Source organism: Odocoileus virginianus, chromosome 6, assembly GCF_023699985.2.
Source record: "Odocoileus virginianus isolate 20LAN1187 ecotype Illinois chromosome 6, Ovbor_1.2, whole genome shotgun sequence".
Taxonomy (NCBI): Eukaryota; Metazoa; Chordata; class Mammalia; order Artiodactyla; family Cervidae; genus Odocoileus; species Odocoileus virginianus.
In genome coordinates, this window is record NC_069679.1 from 29,231,152 (window position 1) to 29,248,812 (window position 17,661).

General features: G+C 38.1%; 1 protein-coding gene across 1 annotated transcript; it reads right to left on the minus strand.

Moving 5' to 3' along the window:
* Window positions 1-5,672: 5,672 nt before the first annotated feature.
* Window positions 5,673-6,463, minus strand: RPL10L (ribosomal protein L10 like). Its single transcript, XM_020907968.2, has one exon. It carries the CDS (start codon window positions 6,397-6,399, stop codon window positions 5,755-5,757), a length of 645 nt encoding a protein of 214 aa, XP_020763627.2. The 5' UTR covers window positions 6,400-6,463; the 3' UTR covers window positions 5,673-5,754.
* Between the last annotated feature and the right edge of the window lie 11,198 nt (window positions 6,464-17,661).

Sequence of the window (17,661 nt, forward strand, 5' to 3'; positions counted from 1 at the left end):
GTGTCCGACTCTGTGTGACCCCATAGACGGCAGCCCACCAGGCTCCGCCATCCCTGGGATTCTCCAGGCAGGAACATTGGAGTGGGTTGCCATTTCCTTCTCCAATATGTGAAAGTGAAGCGTGAAAATGAAGTTGCTCGGTCGTGTCCGACTCTTCACGACCCCATGGACTGCAGCCTACCAGGCTCCTCTGTCCATGGGATTTTCCAGGCAAGAGTACTGAAGTGGGGTGCCATCGCCTTCTCCGGATAGAATCAGCAGTGTCACATAAAGAACCAGAATGGCCCCACATCATGGGATATTTAAATCTTATCCTTACTATGCCAGAAGTTGAGGACTGCCCTCCAACACTCTCTCTCTCTCAGTTGCACCATCTCTTTCCTGTCTTCACCCCCAGTACCATCGTCTTGTATGTGGTGGTGGTGATGCTGGCGGTGGTGCTGGTGGTCAATGGCTCAGCATTCAGGTAAAAGAAAATCATCATTGGGAATTCCCTGGTTATCCAGTGACTAGGACTCTGTGCTTTCACTGATGAGGACATAGGTTCAATCCCTGTTTGGAGAACTGGCTACAAGTCATATGGTGTGGCCAAAAAACAAAGTCACCATTTTCTAACAATTCAACATCCTTTCCCCCTCTCCATTCACCCAGAGAGGGGAAGGGATCCTTACTCCTTTAAGAACTCTGCATTTGTGCAAAAAACACCATCCTCCTTCATAACCTCTAATATTTCTCTTCATTAGTGACCAGTCATTTTAGGACAACAGGGAGTTTAATGAATAGGACACTTGAAGAGTTTAATAATATTATTTTAAAAATACAATATTTTCTAAAGTGAATATAGACCTATTTTTTAAATATTTGGAGCATAAAGATATCAGTAACTCTCAGGTGACATTTTAAAATATAATTAAACTGCATAATTACCTGACTAGGTAATTATTACATAACAACATAAAAGTTATCAGACATGTTTGAACACAACACAAAATTTATATTTCTGGAATCTATATTAAAAATTCTTCAGTATGAACATATATACAAAATTTTTATTTCTAGATGTTATATTAAAAATTCTTCATCTTGATGATCATAGTCATTTTACCTATAACTATTTGGATCTACACCAATAAAAGATACCAGAAGTTGCTACAAAACATGTGGAAGCATATTTCTGCATGATTTAAAGTTAAAATTTCCAGAAGTAGATAACTGTTAGTATGATATTAAGACAACTTCTGGGTGAATAAACTGAAACAAAACAGGATCAAAGAATCTCCTTCTCCAATATATAATGAAGTGAATGATATAGAAAAAGAAATACATCTAAAACCCACCAAGGAAAGGGTCATGTCATAAATTTAGGAGAGAAGACATAAAATGAAGACAGTATTCTCATGTGTTCTTCTAACACCATTTTTTAAATTAACATTTTGACTTCAATAAAATGTATATATTAAGAAAAAATTCTGGCTAAATAGCTTTAATATAATTACTATAATTCTATATTTTGAGGCATGGGGAGAAATAATAGATTATATAATGATGATTTATGAAACATAGCTCTTCAAACTCTTAGAAGCATTCCTGAAGAAACATGAAATTTTAAAAAGTCTCACAAATGTCCTAATAAGGAGAGAAATGTACTGAGCATATAAGTTGTTACATAAGGGAACACTAGGAAAATTCATGGACAGTTGTAGCTCCAAACAATGTCGAAGATCCTCAGCATTTGGACGTGCTATTTTCTAGAGTTCCTCACTGAATAGGAGCAAGGTCAGGATAAGAAATACACCACAGATTGATGAGCAGACTGAACAGTTTAAAGACAGGAGTGAGCTGTGATGTAAGAATATTTAAAGGGATTTCAGAAGAGGTATCCGTCATCCATCAAAGGCTGTAACTATTAATCCTTCAATTTCTCTCCTATCCTTATCCCTCTCATCCTGAGGTTATGGAAAAGATAGATAGCAATACCCAGTTCTCAAACAATGTCACCCAAAGAGAAGGCTAAATTAACCAAAAACTGCAAAAACTTTGTGAAAGGGTGACTAGAGATATTCCACCATTTAATCTTTCAGAATAAATATAAGGTCTGGGTAGAACAGTATATATATCACACATATGTAGTATGTAAATAATGTCAGGACAGCTATATAATAAGTCTCTTGAGAAAAAGGAGAGGAGAAGAGAAGAAAGAAGTAAATATTGAATGAAAAAGATAGGTAAGGTAAATAGAATATCTAGTTTGGAAGGAAAACATAGATAATAAAACAAATCTCCATAGTGAATAATAATCATATGTAGAGGATAACTGGTTAAGCATAACATTTTTCAAAATAAGTTCCAAAAAGAGATGACAAAATAGAAAAATATGAAAATGGAAATTTATAAAATTAAATATAAACAACAAAAACTCAAACCAGAATGTTGAATCCAAGTAAAACTAGAACTCAAAATTATACAACCAGAGGGAATTATGGTTGCAAAACAGAATATTAAGGTTATATATCATGAAAAAAGTAACACTACAAGCAACAACAATTAGGAGAGAGGAAGGAACAAATGTAACAACAATAACTTCAGATTCAACTGTTATAAGCTAACATTAATTTTGTGTACTTATGTGCAAGCCACAATCCTATTCATTTTCTCAGTGGATTATCTCATATAGTCCTAAAAACAACCTATAATTATAAGGTCTTAATCCCATTTTATAATTTAAAATTAAGGAATAGCTATACTAAATAACTTGCCTGTGTAAGTGAAGAAAGAGATTCAAATCCAGCCATCCTGACATCAGATCTTCCCTTATTATCCACTATTAAGCATGATAATAACCTCACTTAGAATTATTAATGGTGCAATATACTTTTGACTTTACTCATTAACTTTTACATTATTTACTTAAAAAAAGAATATGTAGATATTCTTAGGAAAACAATGAAGTCATTACTTTAAAATTAAAAAGCATATGTTATTAATATAAAGGCAGGGGATGATTGGGGCTAAATGATCTCTCATCTCAATCCTTAGGTCAGTAGTTGACACTCTTTAAGAAACAAAAAGCCCAACTTGATTTGTCTCAGGGCAGGCAGTACAAAGCTGCTAAAGAAGAAATAAAATGCCTGCCAATATTACTGATAACCAATTCATGTAAGAGCTGGTGTATATTTTCATAAAAATTAAAGATTCTAAGAAATATTTGCTTAATATAATTCCATATTTTGAGAGAAGGAAATAAATGGTGGATTATACAATAATTATTGGTGGAATATGCTTTTCAAAACAAAATTGGAATAGTACATGGTCCATTTCCTAACAGATTCAGCCAGCATTTTCCATAAAGTCAGAAGAACTCCAACAACTAAATCAGAGAGTTTTGCAAGGCAATATTTGCTTGAATTTACTCAACTGTACTTGGATTTTTATTTTAAATAAGCAGATAGTTCTGTTTCATTGCAGTAGTGGATGAAATTCTGAATACACATGTTCCAAAATTAAATTTTCCATTTTGAATAGAAATTGAAAAATAATGAAGAGCTCTACAATATAAAATTAAATTTCAGTTCAAATGTCTTACAAATTTTAATAACTAGAAAACAGGAAAATGCTGATAAAACAAAATTATGGCTTGGAGAACATAAGTTAGCATGATGTTTGTTAAGAAAAACAAGTGAAAATGTTCTATCAAAGTTAAAAGAAATAAAATTTATATATAATAGCTTGTAATAGAAAACTGAAGGGAAAAGTCAAGCAATAAATCTTGATGACACCTTCCTACTAGATGTTTAATGTAATAATTTTTCATCTTTAATTCCCCTTTCATTCACCTATCTATACACAATAACAATCATAGTTACCAATCTCTTAGAGCAAAGACATTCATGGGCTTATGTCTCCTGCATTTAAGCAGTATAGAGCTCCACATATGAAGGTTAAAGTGTTTAGAAAGTTTGAGGCCAAAGATAAGGAAAAATAATGAAGACAGAGAATATTTTCAAAGCTGCATCATATTTGTATTAACATGTGACCAAGGAAGTGCTTTGTTTGGCAATTTGATTTTTCTGAAGTTGAGGGAGGTTTTTTTGGCTTTTTTTTTAAAGATTATATGGTAAAAAATAAACAGGACTGGACAGGAGTCAGAAGATCTGGCTCAAGTATACTCTCATTTGCAAGTTGCACACTGCTTAATCTCCTAGAAAATTTCAGGAGGTTTAAAGTATTAATATCAAGTAAAACATGTCAAATGCTACTTAAGCTGAATGGTCCTTGCTATATATTCATGTAATTTAGTACCTACTATTCTTTTTGTTTGAGCTTCCCTGGTGGTTCAGCGGTAAAGAACCTGCCTGCCAATACTGGAGATGCAGGAGAGTCAGGTTTGATTCCTGGGTCGGGAAGATCCCCGGGAAAAGGAAATGGCAACCCACTCCAGTATTCTTCCCTGGAAAATCCCACAGACAGAGGAGTCCAGTGGGCTACAGTCCACAGGGTCACAAAGAGTCAGACAGGACTGAAGTGACTGAACCACTGCCATCCTTCTTCTTTAGGTATAATAATAAGTATAGCTTAAAATAGCAACTTACCTTAAAAATATTCAAGTAGGTAATATAGTAAGAGCAGAAAAGAAGTATCAAGGCAGGCACAAAATTTTAAGATTGACATAGGAATTTTAACTAAATGAAAATAATTTTATTTTTTTAATTTTTTAAAAAATAATTTTAAAAAGATGTCTTTCAATACTGCTTATTTGTATTCCTTTTGTTCCTTAAATACATTGACTTCGAAATGAGTAGTTATAGAAAACTGAGGGCACTGCTCTCAGGATTGAAACTTAGAAAACTAAACAACATTAAGAACCAGAATTTTAAAATGTAGTAGAGACCCAGAAACTTTAGCTTATGTAATTTCTAAAATAAAACATAACAACTAAAAATCCCACTTGTATGCACAACATAACTCTAATGTAGGGCAAGCACCAACAGATTGAAATTTTTCTCTGGGATCTTTTAAATCAGCACAGCTACCTGATTTAGTGTCATTTTCTTTTCTGTTCATTCTACTGGGACTCAGGTCAAGCAATATGAACTTGGATGTCAACCTATGACCTTTCTGTGATGAAGAATAGATTGGATTGTCCCCTCTTGAGTGTGAGATAATGAAAGGCTTGTCTGGGGAAATCTTTTGCAGTGATCCCCATTGTCCCAAGGCTGATAGTTGGAGTTGATAGGTAGTTCTTAAAAAAAAAAAAATGTGCAGACATGTATAAGGAAAACCTAAGCAACAAGTTTAAGAATAGACTTTTTAGTTTCAAAGAGACTGTAGTTGAAACATGACTAATGCCTACCATGATTTTCATTCCTATTATTTTCTATAACAGTAATTCTTTTCTGTAAATCTCAGATTCTTCCCTACTTTTTTATTCAAGGTAATGATAACTGTGTAATTTATGACTTCTCTAGAAACAAAATTTCTTACATATTTCCCTAAGCTCTCTAGGTTAAAAGCTTTCCCTATGAATGGCATACAAATCATTTCACTTAAAAGGAAATTATCATTTGTTATTAAAATTCTTTCTGATAATTTTAATAGGAAAATTATTTCTCTAGTAGCCTATGTCTTAAAAATTGGATATTTTTTAAACGCTTAAAATATTAAAAAATTAATAATTACTTTTTGCCAGTAAATACAATTTATTGGTGAGCAAAATTCAGACCAGCATGGGCAAAGCTGGCAGTGTTGTCAAACACTTCAGGAGTGCAGAGCTCGCCACTTGTCCAAAGGGCCACGGTTGGGGACATATTTGACTCCGCACCCATCGGGAATGAGGCGCTTCTTAGCTACTTCGTCTTCAAATTCATCAGCATTAAACTTGGTAAAGCCCCATTTCTTGGAGATATGAATCTTCTGGCGTCCTGGGAACTTGAACTTGGCCCTGCGTAAAGCTTCAATCACATGTTCCTTGTTCTGAAGCTTGGTGCGGATGGACATGATGACTTGACCAATGTGGACTCGGGCCACCGTACCCTGGGGCTTTCCAAAGGCACCTCGCATACCTGTCTGAAGCCTGTCAGCGCCAGCACAGGACAACATCTTGTTGATGCGGATGACATGGAATGGATGGAGTCGCACTCGGATGTGAAAGCCATCTTTGCCACAACTTTTCACCATGTACTTGTTGGCACAAATTCGGGCGGCCTCCAGGGCTTCAGAAGAGAGCTGCTCGTATTCACCAGACACCATGTGGCCACAGAGTGGGAACTCATCCACTTTGGCCTTCTTCCGACCCAGGTCAAAGATGCGGATCTTGGCATCGGGGACACCTCGGCAGAAGCGAGACTTTGGGTAAGGCTTATTCTTGCAGTACCGGTAACAACGGGCAGGGCGGCGGCCCATGACAACAGGAAGAATCTCTGAGGCGGGTAGTAGTGAAAGAAGCGCTCGCGCTCACGCCTGCGCATGCGCTATATGTACATTGCCCATCTAGGTGCGGGAACCATAGAGGACTTGAAGACTCTCTTTCACGACATCCCCACCATAGATGCAGATATACTCTACGCATGCGTGTGGGAGATTTGAAAACAGCAGGACCGAGAGGCTGCTGAATATATTGACATGCGGGCATCCTGGTGAAGCAGTGGACCTTCCAGCAGCGGCCCCATAAGGCTGTTTCCTTCCACCTGTTCATCTTGAGCCTAGAATGTTTGCCATAAGGTTTGTCATAGGTATAAAAGATGTACTTTCCCAGAATTTGAATGAGGAAGGGCTCTCTACCTAGTAAACATACCTTGTGTCTGGTTTGTTCAAATAATGCCAGAGTTCACATCCCCATCAGTGATTGTAGATCAATTGCTGTTTCTCAGAGTATGTGCTCACCTTCATGGATAAAGTGGTTTCTTGGTATAAGCTCCCTGATGAGCTTCAGGAAGAGATGAAAATAGAGGGACGAAAGAGAGAGAGAGAAGTTATCTGTTGTACACGTTGCTTGATAATTGCTTTAGAAACATGAGTTTGGTTTTATTTATTTGGCCATGTGGAATGATTTTATTGTCAAAATGTCATCCATAATATTGGAATACCAACTAAACTTTTAAACTTTAAGGCTGTTTGCATTTTCAAATGTTGCAGCTTCTGGGAACTGTATAAAAAGTAACTGTTGGGAATTCCTCCGTGATCCAGTTGTTAGGACTTGGCACTTTCACTGTAGGGTCTATGTTCTGTCCCTGGTTAGGGAGCTAAGATCCCACAAGCCAGGAGGCGAGGCCACAAACAACAACAACAAAAAGCGTAACTATTTATTCTTTGTTAATGTTTTACACCTTACTGAGAATGAGCTTCATAGTTTGCTTTCTTCTATTATTAGATTTTATAAAAAATAATATGATCAGGATCAGAGTGTGGGGAAATAGGGAAATGAAAGGGAGAGAATTTACAAATAGTCAGTCAGTTAGTTCAGTTGTTCCATCGTGTCTGAGTCCTTGCGACCCCGTGGACTGCAGCACACCAGGCCTCCCTGTCCCTCACCAACTCCCTGAGTTTACTCAAATTCATGTCCATTAAGTCAGTGATGCCATCCAACCATCTCATCCTCTGTCAGCCCCTTCTTCTCCTGCCTTCAATCTTTCCCAGCATCAGGGTCTTTTCCAATGAGTCAGTCCAGTAGGAGCGGCGGTGGGGATAGGGGGGTGGGGAGGAGGGGCAGCTTTCATGTCACAATGGCCATTTTTAACAAGTTAGTGATCCTACTCTTCTGTTTGAGAACAGAGTTAGCTTTACACAGGTTTTGTCACTTGATATTTACTATATAGTCAATAGAGTGGGGGCTTCCCAAGTGGATCGGTAGTAAAGAGTCAGCTTGCCAGTGCAGGAGTCGCAGGAGATGCAGATTCCATCCCTGGGTTGGGAAGATCCCATTGAGGATTAAATGGCAACCCACTCCATTATTATTGCCTGAAAAATCCAATAGACCAAGGGGCCTGACGGGTTACAGTCCATGGGGTTGCAAAGAGATGGACACGACTGAGCAATAGAGCACACACGTACGATAGACTGTAAGGGGCCAAAAAAATGGATGCAGGGAAGTCAGGAAGGAAGGCTTTTCAGCACTGAAGAAAATAAGTGAATTTAACTGGAATATGTTTGTAATATCTTTCACTTTAAAAACATATTTGTATCTTTTTTTGCTACTACATGCCCAGAATATATCATAGTTCAGGAAGAGATGAATATGTGAGGTCAAAGGAAGATACCCAGCTGCAGTTCATGTGCTATCACACACTCACCATCACCTGTCTAGGTCATGCTTTGTGGTTTCAAAACCATAGAAATCTCTGACCAGCAGATGTGTGACTATCTGTGCTTGCTTACATAACTCTCTTTCCTTAATCCAAAAGATGACCAATCACCGTTTGCCTGGGACTGTACCAGTTTTGAAGCCCTGCATCCCCCCAGACCCCTCAATCCAAGGCAAAATGAGGGAGTTGCTCACCCTACCACATTTAAGCATGGGCCCCCTTACAGTTGTAGGCTGGAGTCAGAGGGTGGGAAGTGAAGGGGAGAGCCAGACTGGGGTTCTCTGTTTAGACTCTTTTCATCGTAGTCCTACAGACATTAGAGGGGAGCCTGTGGAAAATGTCTGAGCTACATTTTTCTACTTAAATGTTAGAAGCATTCCCGTCAATCAGTTCCAAAGTTTTGAGTGTTCCTCTGTCTCCCAACTCCTAGTACCCACAATGTGCTTCATGCTAAGCAAATCTTGCAACAAAGTTTAAAACTTATCTGCTTTGAAATAACCTGAAATATAGCAAAGAAGAAATACATGGGAAATAATTTAGATCTCATTTATAAAATGTATTACTTTGGTAATTGCAATAAAAATTTAGCAAAGGGAGACACTAGTGTCATATAAAATAGAGATGTCTTAAGGAATAATTAGAATATATGAAAGCGAAGTAAGGAATAAGGTGAGAAAGGGGCATGGCAACTGCATAAGACTGATTAGATCTAGGAGAACAAGAAATCCAATTAGGTCATTGGTTTTGCTCCCTATTTTTGACAAATTGTGTGACCCATAGTACAGTTTTTGAATCAGTACCCAGCACTTCTGAGGGACAGCTGTGTTGGTCAAGGCTTAACAACCTGCCCCTTGGGGAGTGGGGTGAGGGGCCCCCAACTTGTAGTGCGTGTTGATATCTCTAGTGTAGATTCTCCATTATTATTTCAGCCACCACTGTGATATTAATGAACGTGAAATGGCAAGAGACACACAGTAAGCTCTTGTGTGTCGGTGGTTAGCTGGCTCTAGCACGCTACCGTTGTGCTGTGCATACCCAAGAAAAATAGAAAAAACAAATTTGACTAAAGCTAATAATCATGTTAGAATAATGCATTTTGGCATGGGTAGGGAGAGATCATTTTCTTGGAGCCCTTAAAAAGCAGGCAGGGAAACGTGTTTAGACAATGATTCAGGCTGTGAAGTCTTTCCGCCATGGTTTCACACTCCTGTTCCATAATTCCCATAGAAGAAATCTGCACTATTTTGTACTTACTGATTATGTATTATTCATTAAGGCAGCCTTTATGTACTTAGAATTAGCACTGTATAGTATTAAAAATACAATCAAATTCCCAGTATCCTCTGCCTTCATGCAAAGCCTGGAAAAGAACAGTTCTGTGTATCAATTCAGTGCAGTACTTCCTTCCCTTCTTTGATTTCACAGTTCAAACATTTCACAAAGAGCTAAACCTGATTTTGTTCTCAAAGAAGAATATGCACTGGAGTCTAATGTATTGACTGACGTGCACCCCGGATGCCTTTTCCTGCTGCTGGGACCGCCTGCATTGTTGATCACTGAGTCATTAAGTAGTGTTCTATCACTTGGTGTTTGACAATATACTGTGATTCAGAGAGCATGTTCCCACTTGGGCTCTCAATGAAGTGTGAAGCCTCCACTGATGATGAACAGCCATTTTCATCTGTGTTTTTTTAGTAACTTCACCATGGGAGCTGTAATCTCAATATTTTTGAGAGCCTAGATGAGCAACTTGACTGCATTTTCCTGGAGGTGAGTAGTGAATGTAAAAGAGTCATGGTTATGCTGGCCTTCTCTTCAAAGTGAGTCAATTTTGTCTATTGTCATGGCTAAGGGGTGGTCCCACTTAGCCGGTGTCTCATGCGCCTGATTGACAATGGTCTTATCTATTTGAGAAATGTACATTCTCTGAATAGAAACAGTCATTTTAACTGTTTTAGTCCCAGGGGTCTGGTGAATTTTCTTTTTTGACTGATATTTTATACATTTTGATTATTCTCCTTTTGGGAATCTGTTTTTTATTTTGGATCTAGGAACTGAGTATATACTTAACCTTTATGCTTTTGTGGTATAGGATGAATTCTCCAGTGAATGATTTTTTTTTTTTTTTACATTGCTCCATAAAACTGGGGAAAAAGTATATGAGGAATAAATCAGGAAGAAGTAATGCATAAATATGCTTATTAGAATTTGATTTTAGTTTGTAAGCTTTACTTGCTCATGTTTCATCCTTGTACAGAATTTATAAGCCATTAATCAGTTTTATATGTTAATTAGTTAATGTGTAGTTTTATAATTATAAATATTTAAGTAATGCTGTAACAAAGATATAATTTATAATATATAATCATCATAATGTTATAGAAAAGCATAAAAATAAAAATACTATACTAAAGATGGGACTTTGCTTGTGGCTCAGCTGGTAAAGAATCCGCCTGCAATACAAGAGACCAGGGTTCAATCCCTGGGTTGGGAAGATCCCCTGGAGAAGGGAAGTCTACCCACTCCAGTATTCTGGCCTGGAGAATTCCATGGACTGTATAGTCCATGGGAGAACAAAGAGTCTGACATGACCGAGCAACTTTCACTTTCTCTTTCCTACTAAAGATTAATTGACTCAACATAAATAAGCTACTTATACATTTAAAAGTCCTTCTCTTTTAATGCTACCAAACCAAAACTTGGATCTGCTTTCTGGTGTGTAGTAATGCTAGTCTATTGACTCCATGTTGTGTGAAGCAAAGTACAGTGTTGTAAGGTGCCATACCAGGAGTCTAGGACTGGTGATGCTCAAAAATTCCAAACTCCCTGATGGATTTTAGCTCAAATGCTCCTTACATTTTCAGGGCAAAGTGAGGCAGGGGAGTACCTGGGTACAGTGAGCAACTCTTACACAATTCACTGATTGGTTGTTGGTAACGGGGGGGTATCATAAGGCTTAACTTTATCAATCCTTGGGCTTCAGTGGGCCTGGGGGCCCTGTGTTCCTGGTCATCAAGTAGTTAATTTCTTTCATTTGGTGAGGAGTTTGGCCTCTGTAAAACAACTCAGGAAATGTGCATTAGACACTATTGTCTGTGTACTTCAGAGAGAAGTTAAAGCAGAGGATGTGGGGGAAGGGTATGTCCTGGGAATGCCTCATAGGGCCCTGCTCATTAAATGGTTTAGTTCAGCCTGAAAATTTCAGAAACACAGTTCTAGGATCAGGGTGCTGTGTATGAAGCTTGTCCTCTCACATATTTAGTGCCTGGACTTTCTCTCCTTTAGATCCAAGTCTTTGTTCATTTATTTTAAAAGGCAAAATGCTGGGAGGAATGTTATTTTATCCCTGATGCCCAAGTTTCTTGCCAATAGTATTAATATGAAGTTTTATGTGGTTTACTAGGTTTACAGACTTGCTTGATGCAAATGTTTAGTTAAATATTGAGATTACATAATGACATATCATGATGCCCAATTGTATTTCAAGTTGAATGAATCTTTATCCTCTGAACAGAACATTTTCTTTATGAAAGTGAACAAGCATCCTTAGCATTAGATGTAAGCATTCTTTAATTACAAAATAAGTATTCCAATTGATAAAGTACAGACTTTGGAAGGCTTTTTAAAAAGCTTTGCCTCACCTGTCAAACATTTTAATCCATTCATATTTTGGTTTCTTCCCCAGGGCAGCAAACATTAAGAAGTAGATGAGAGATAAATTGCCATGCTAATTGGTATACAGGTAAACAAATACCTGCTTAATCCCTATGTAAAGAATTTGGCCCTGCCCAATTTTCTGTATTTTCTTGAGTTTCAAAATCACTGCAGATGGTGACTGCAGCCATGACATTAAAAGACACTTGCTCCTTGGAAGAAAAGCTATGACCAACCTAGACAGCATATTAAAAAACAGAGACATTACTTTGCCAGCAAAGGTCCGTCTAGTCAAAGCTATTGTTTTTCCAGTAGTCATGTATACATGTGAAAGTTGGACTATAAAGAAAGCTGAGTGCTGAAGAATTAATACTTTTGAACTGTGGTATTGGAGAAGACTCTTGAGAGTCCCTTGGAATGCAAGGAGATCCAACTAGTCAGTTCTAAAGGAAATCACTCCTGAATAGTCATTGGAAGGTCTGATGCTGAAGCTGAAACTCCAATACTTTGGCCACCTGATGCAAAGAACTGAATCATTTGAAAGACTTTGATACTGGAAAAGAATGAAGGCAGGAGAAGGAGATGACAGAGGATGAGGTTGTTGGATAGCATCACCAACTCGATGGACATGAGTTTGAGCAAGCTCCGGGAGTTGGTGATGGACAGGGAAGCCTGGCGTGCTGCGGTCCATGGGGTTGCAAAGAGTCGGACACGACTCAGTGACTGAGCTGAACTGAACTGAAAGCTTTTGGGCTTCCCCTGTGGCTCAGCTGGTAAAAGAGTCTGCCTGCAATGTGGGAGACCTGGGTTCGATTCCTGGGTTGGGAAGATCCCCTGGAGAAGGGAAAGGTTACCCACTCCAGTATTCTGGCCTGGAGAATTCCATGGACTGTATAGTTCATGGAGTCACAAAGAGTCGAACACGACTGAGCGATTTTCACTTCACAAAGTTTCTGGGAGGTAATTTCTAGTGTCTTTTTTTGCCTAAGGACTTTGGTCATATTGGCTGGTCTGACAATGTGATTTAGAGTGAGGGCTGACCATGCCAGGAAGACCAGTAATGTGATGTAGGTATCAGTTATCTTAGAGACTTACAGCAACCTTTAGCAATCAATCAATCAATCATGGCTGTATAATGGGTCTCTATAAAACCTCTGCAGCTTGGGCAAATTTTCTGGTTGGCAGTGTTGTTCTTGCTCAGTCACTAAGTCCTGTGTGCCTCACTGAGACCCCATGAACTGCAGCATGCCAGGCTTCCGATTCTTCACTATCTCCCAGAGTCTGCTCAAACTTATGTCCTTTGAGTTGGTGATGTCATCCAACCATCTCATCCTTTGATGCTCCCTTCTCCTCCTACCTTCAATCTTTGCCAGCATAAGGGTCTTTTCCAGTGAGTCAGTTCTTCGCATCAGGTAGCTGAAGTATTGGAGCTTCAGCTTCAGCATCAGCCCTTTCAATGAATGCTAAAGGTTGATTTCCTTTAGGATTGACTGTTTTGATCTCCTTGTTGTCCAAGGGACTCTCAAAGAGTCTTCTCCAGTGCCACAGTTCAAAAGCATCAATTCTTCAGTGCTCAGCCTTCTTTATGGTTCAACTCTCACATCTATATGTGACTACTGGAAAAACCATAGCTTTGACTATACACACATTTGTCAGCAAAGTGATGTCTCTGCTTTTTAATATGCTGTCTAGGTTTGTCATAGCTTTTCTTCCAAGGAGCAACTGCCTTTTAATTTCATAGCTGCAGTCATCATCTACAGTGATTTTGGAGCTCAAGAAAATAAAATCTGCCATTGTTTACATTTTTTCCCCATCTATTTGCCACGAAGCAATGGAACCAGATGCCATGATCTTAGTTTGTTTGATGTGGAGTTTTAAGCCAGCTTTTATCACTGTCCTCTTTCACCTTCATCAAGAGGCTTTTTAGTTCATCTTCACTTTCTGCCATTAGGGTGATATCATCTGCATATCTGTGGTTGATATTTCCCCTGGCAATCTTGATTCCAACTTGTGATTTATCTGTATTTTGCATATATAAATAAACAGGGTGATGATATACAGCCTTGACATACTGCTTTCCCAATTTTGAACCATTCTATTGTTCCATGTCCTGTTCTAACTTTTGTTTCTTGACCTGCATACAGGTTTCACAGGAGACATGTAAGGCGGTGTGGTATTCCTATCTCTTGAAGAATTTTCATAGGTTGTTGTGATCCACACAGTCAAATGGAAAAGGAAATGGCAACCCACTCCAGTACTCTTTCCTGGAAAATCCTATGGACAGAGGAGCCTGGCAGGCTACAGTCCATGGGATAGCAAGAGTCAGACATGACTTAGTGACTAAACCACCATACAGTCAAAGGATTTAGTGTAGTCAATAAAACAGAAGTAGATGTCTTTTCTGGAATTTCCTTGCTTTTTCTGTTATCCAATGGATATTGGCAATTTGATCTCTGGTTCCTCTGCCTTTTCTGAATCCAACTTTTACATCTGGAAATTATGGATTCATATACTGTTGAAACCTCAGTTCAGTTCAGTCGCTCAGTCATGTCCAACTCTTTGGGACCCCATGACCACAGCACACCAGGCCTCCCTGTCCATCACCAACTCCCGGAGTTTACTCAAATTCATGTCCATTGAGTTGGTGATGCCATCCAACCAACTCATCTTCTGTCGTCCGCGTCTCCTCCTGCCTTCAATCTTTCCCAGCATCAGGGTCTTTTCAAATGAGTCAGTTCTTTGCATCAGGTGGCCAAAATATTGCAGCTTCAGCTTCAACATTAGTCCTTCCAATGAACACTCAGAGCTGATCTCCATTAGGATGGACTGGTTGGTTCTCCTTGAAGTCCAGGGGACTCTCAAGAGTCTTCTCCAACACCACAGCTCAAAAGCATCAATTCTTCAGTGCTCAGCTTTCTCTATAGTCCAATTCTCACGTTGCATACATGACTACTGGAAAAACCATAACCTTGACTAGATGTTGAAACTTGCTTGAAGGATTTTGAGCATTACTTTGCTAGCATGTGAAATGAGTATAATTGTATAGTAATTTGAGCATTCTTTGGCATTGCTTTTCTTTGGGGTTGGAATGACCTTTTCTAGTCCTGTGGCCATTGCTGAGTTTTCCAAATTTGCTGGCATATTGAGCACAACACTTTAACAGCATCATCTTTTAGGATTTGAAGTAGCTCATCTGGAATTTCATCACCTCCACTAGCTTTGTTCATAGTAATAATTCCTAAGGCTAATTTGACTTTATACTCCAGGATATCTGAATCTGGGTGAGGACCACATCATTGTCGTTATTATGGGTCATTAAGATCTTTTTTGTATAGTTTTCTGTATGTTTTTGCCACCCCTTATTAATCTCTTCTGGTTTGGTTAGGTCCTTGCTGTTTCTGTCACAAATCAATGTTAGAAGAGTAATTCATCTTGATTCAATGGGGAGAGGGCAATGGATGCACCCTTGGTTGATTATAGTCTGTCTCCTTTCCCAGCAACAAACTGTAACTGTGAGCATAATCACCTACAGTGAGTTTTGTGAATTCTTATAGTGAGCAATCAAATCAGATGATATTTTTGGAAATCTCCCAAACTTGAAGTTTGTGTCAAAAGTGAGGAAAATCTTGGGGACTGTGAGTTCTCACTTTGTAGTTGACTCAAAAGCTCTGGGATTTCTGTTTCTCACCCCTAGAAATCTAAAAATCCATTTGTAAATAAATGGTGGGGCATTGAAACACAGAGGAGAATGAATGTCTGGTTTATAGTATCTAGTAGAGTTAAAATATAATAGGCTTAAAAAGTCATAGTATTTTCTGCTTAAAAGTATAATACATATTTATTTAAGAATTAGCACATAATTTATGGCAAATATATAAAGATAAACAAGATTTGGGCATGTTTTCTTGTAATAATTTTATATGTACCATTCTTATATCCTGATTTTTCTTTTCTTAAGCTGTTTCTGTACAAATGCTTTTTACATTCTTGTAATAATGGCAAAATACATTTTATAATGTGCTTAGTTATAAATCCTTATATAGATATATTTACTTTCTAGGTGTCCATTTCATTATGCTAGTCATATATTCAACAGCTAAACCACAGAACTGTATAAAAGGCAGCTTCAGCTTATTTACTGTGATAACTTGAGGTCAACATCCAGGAGCTAATTAGGCCTAAATACAGGCTCACTGCTTCTGATAAAATAATCTTTAGAATGAGTCTTCCTATCAGTCAGTTAAGTAGCAAAACAGAGATTAGTTCCAAATAGTGCTAGTGACCAGTGTAGGAAAAGTGATGCTGCAGGCAAAAACACAAATGAAAATGAGCAAAACAAGTCTGTGACAGCCTGCCAGTTTTTGGTATAAGTCTTGATTTCAAAGAAATAAGAATTTGTAACTCTTTACTGGACAGTGGGAGGATTTGTAAAATATTGACTCAATCTGGAAGATAGCTGTTTCTTATTTCTTTCAGATTATGTAAAATACTATTTTTAAATTGTTCTAAAGGCAATTTAATGGCATTCAGGAACAGAGCATATCCTAAAGCTTTATTTTCTCACCATCTTATTTGAAAGCCACCTTATATCCTTTACAGAATGAGGTAGACTATTTGTGCATGTATTTTATTAATAAAAATGTGTGTCTTAATAAATTCATTTGAATAGGTCATTTTAGCAAAATTAAATTATATTACCAGGTTGTTTCTGGAAATTTAGTGAGTTTTAAAGTTTTTTAAGTTCATTTGTTAAGTTCACCATAATACCAAAATATAACTCATGTATATATTAATAAATTGAGTAAAGCTGAGCTCAGGGGTGACATATATCTCTTTATAAAAATATTTTCCAATACATTACTTCTCCAAAATCATTATCTTGCAAGGCATGGAAAGGCAAGTTAACCTGATTTTCAAAGTGAATAATTGATACTCAAATAGATGGAGAAACAGTGGAAACAGTGACTGACTATTTTTCTGGGCTTCAAAATCATTGCAGATGGTGAATGCAGCCATGTCACTAAAAGATGCTTACTTCTTGGAAGGAAAATTATGACCAACCTAGATAGCATATTAAAAAGCATACACATTACTTTGCCAACAGAGGTCCGTCTGGTCAAGGCTATGGTTTTTCCAGTGGTCATGTATGGATGTGAGAGTTGGACTATATAGAAAGCTGAGCACTGAAGAATTGATGCTTTTGAAGTGTGGTGTTGGAGAAGACTTTTAGGAGTCCCTTGGACTGCAAGGAGATCCAACCAGTCCATCCTAAAGGAGATCAGTCCTGGGTATTCATTGAAAGGACTGATGTTGAAGCTGAAACCCCAATCCTTTAGCCACCTGATGAGAAGAGCTGATTCATTGGAAAAGATCCTGATGCTGGGAAAGATTGAGGGCAGAAGGAGAAGGGGACGACAGAGGATGAGATAGTTGGATGGCATCACTGACTCAATGGGCTTGGGTTTGGGTGTCCTCCAGGGGTTGGTGATGGACGGGGAGGCCTGGCATGCTGCGGTTCATGGGGTCACAAAGAGTTGGACATGACTGAGTGACTGGAGTGAAGTGAAGTGAATTGGTACTCAGAAACATAATACTTACCAAAAAATGAGATTTGGTAAGCCGTAGATCTTGAAGAAAACTCAACTCATTTGTGAACATTTTTTCTAAATTTTTTTCTTCTTCAAAATTTGCCATTGGAAGTCAGCAACAC

Coding starts and splice junctions, on each gene's coding strand:
- RPL10L (XM_020907968.2), bottom strand. CDS start 6,399: ATGGGCCGCCGCCCTGCCCGTTGTTACCGGTACTGCAAGAATAAGCCT.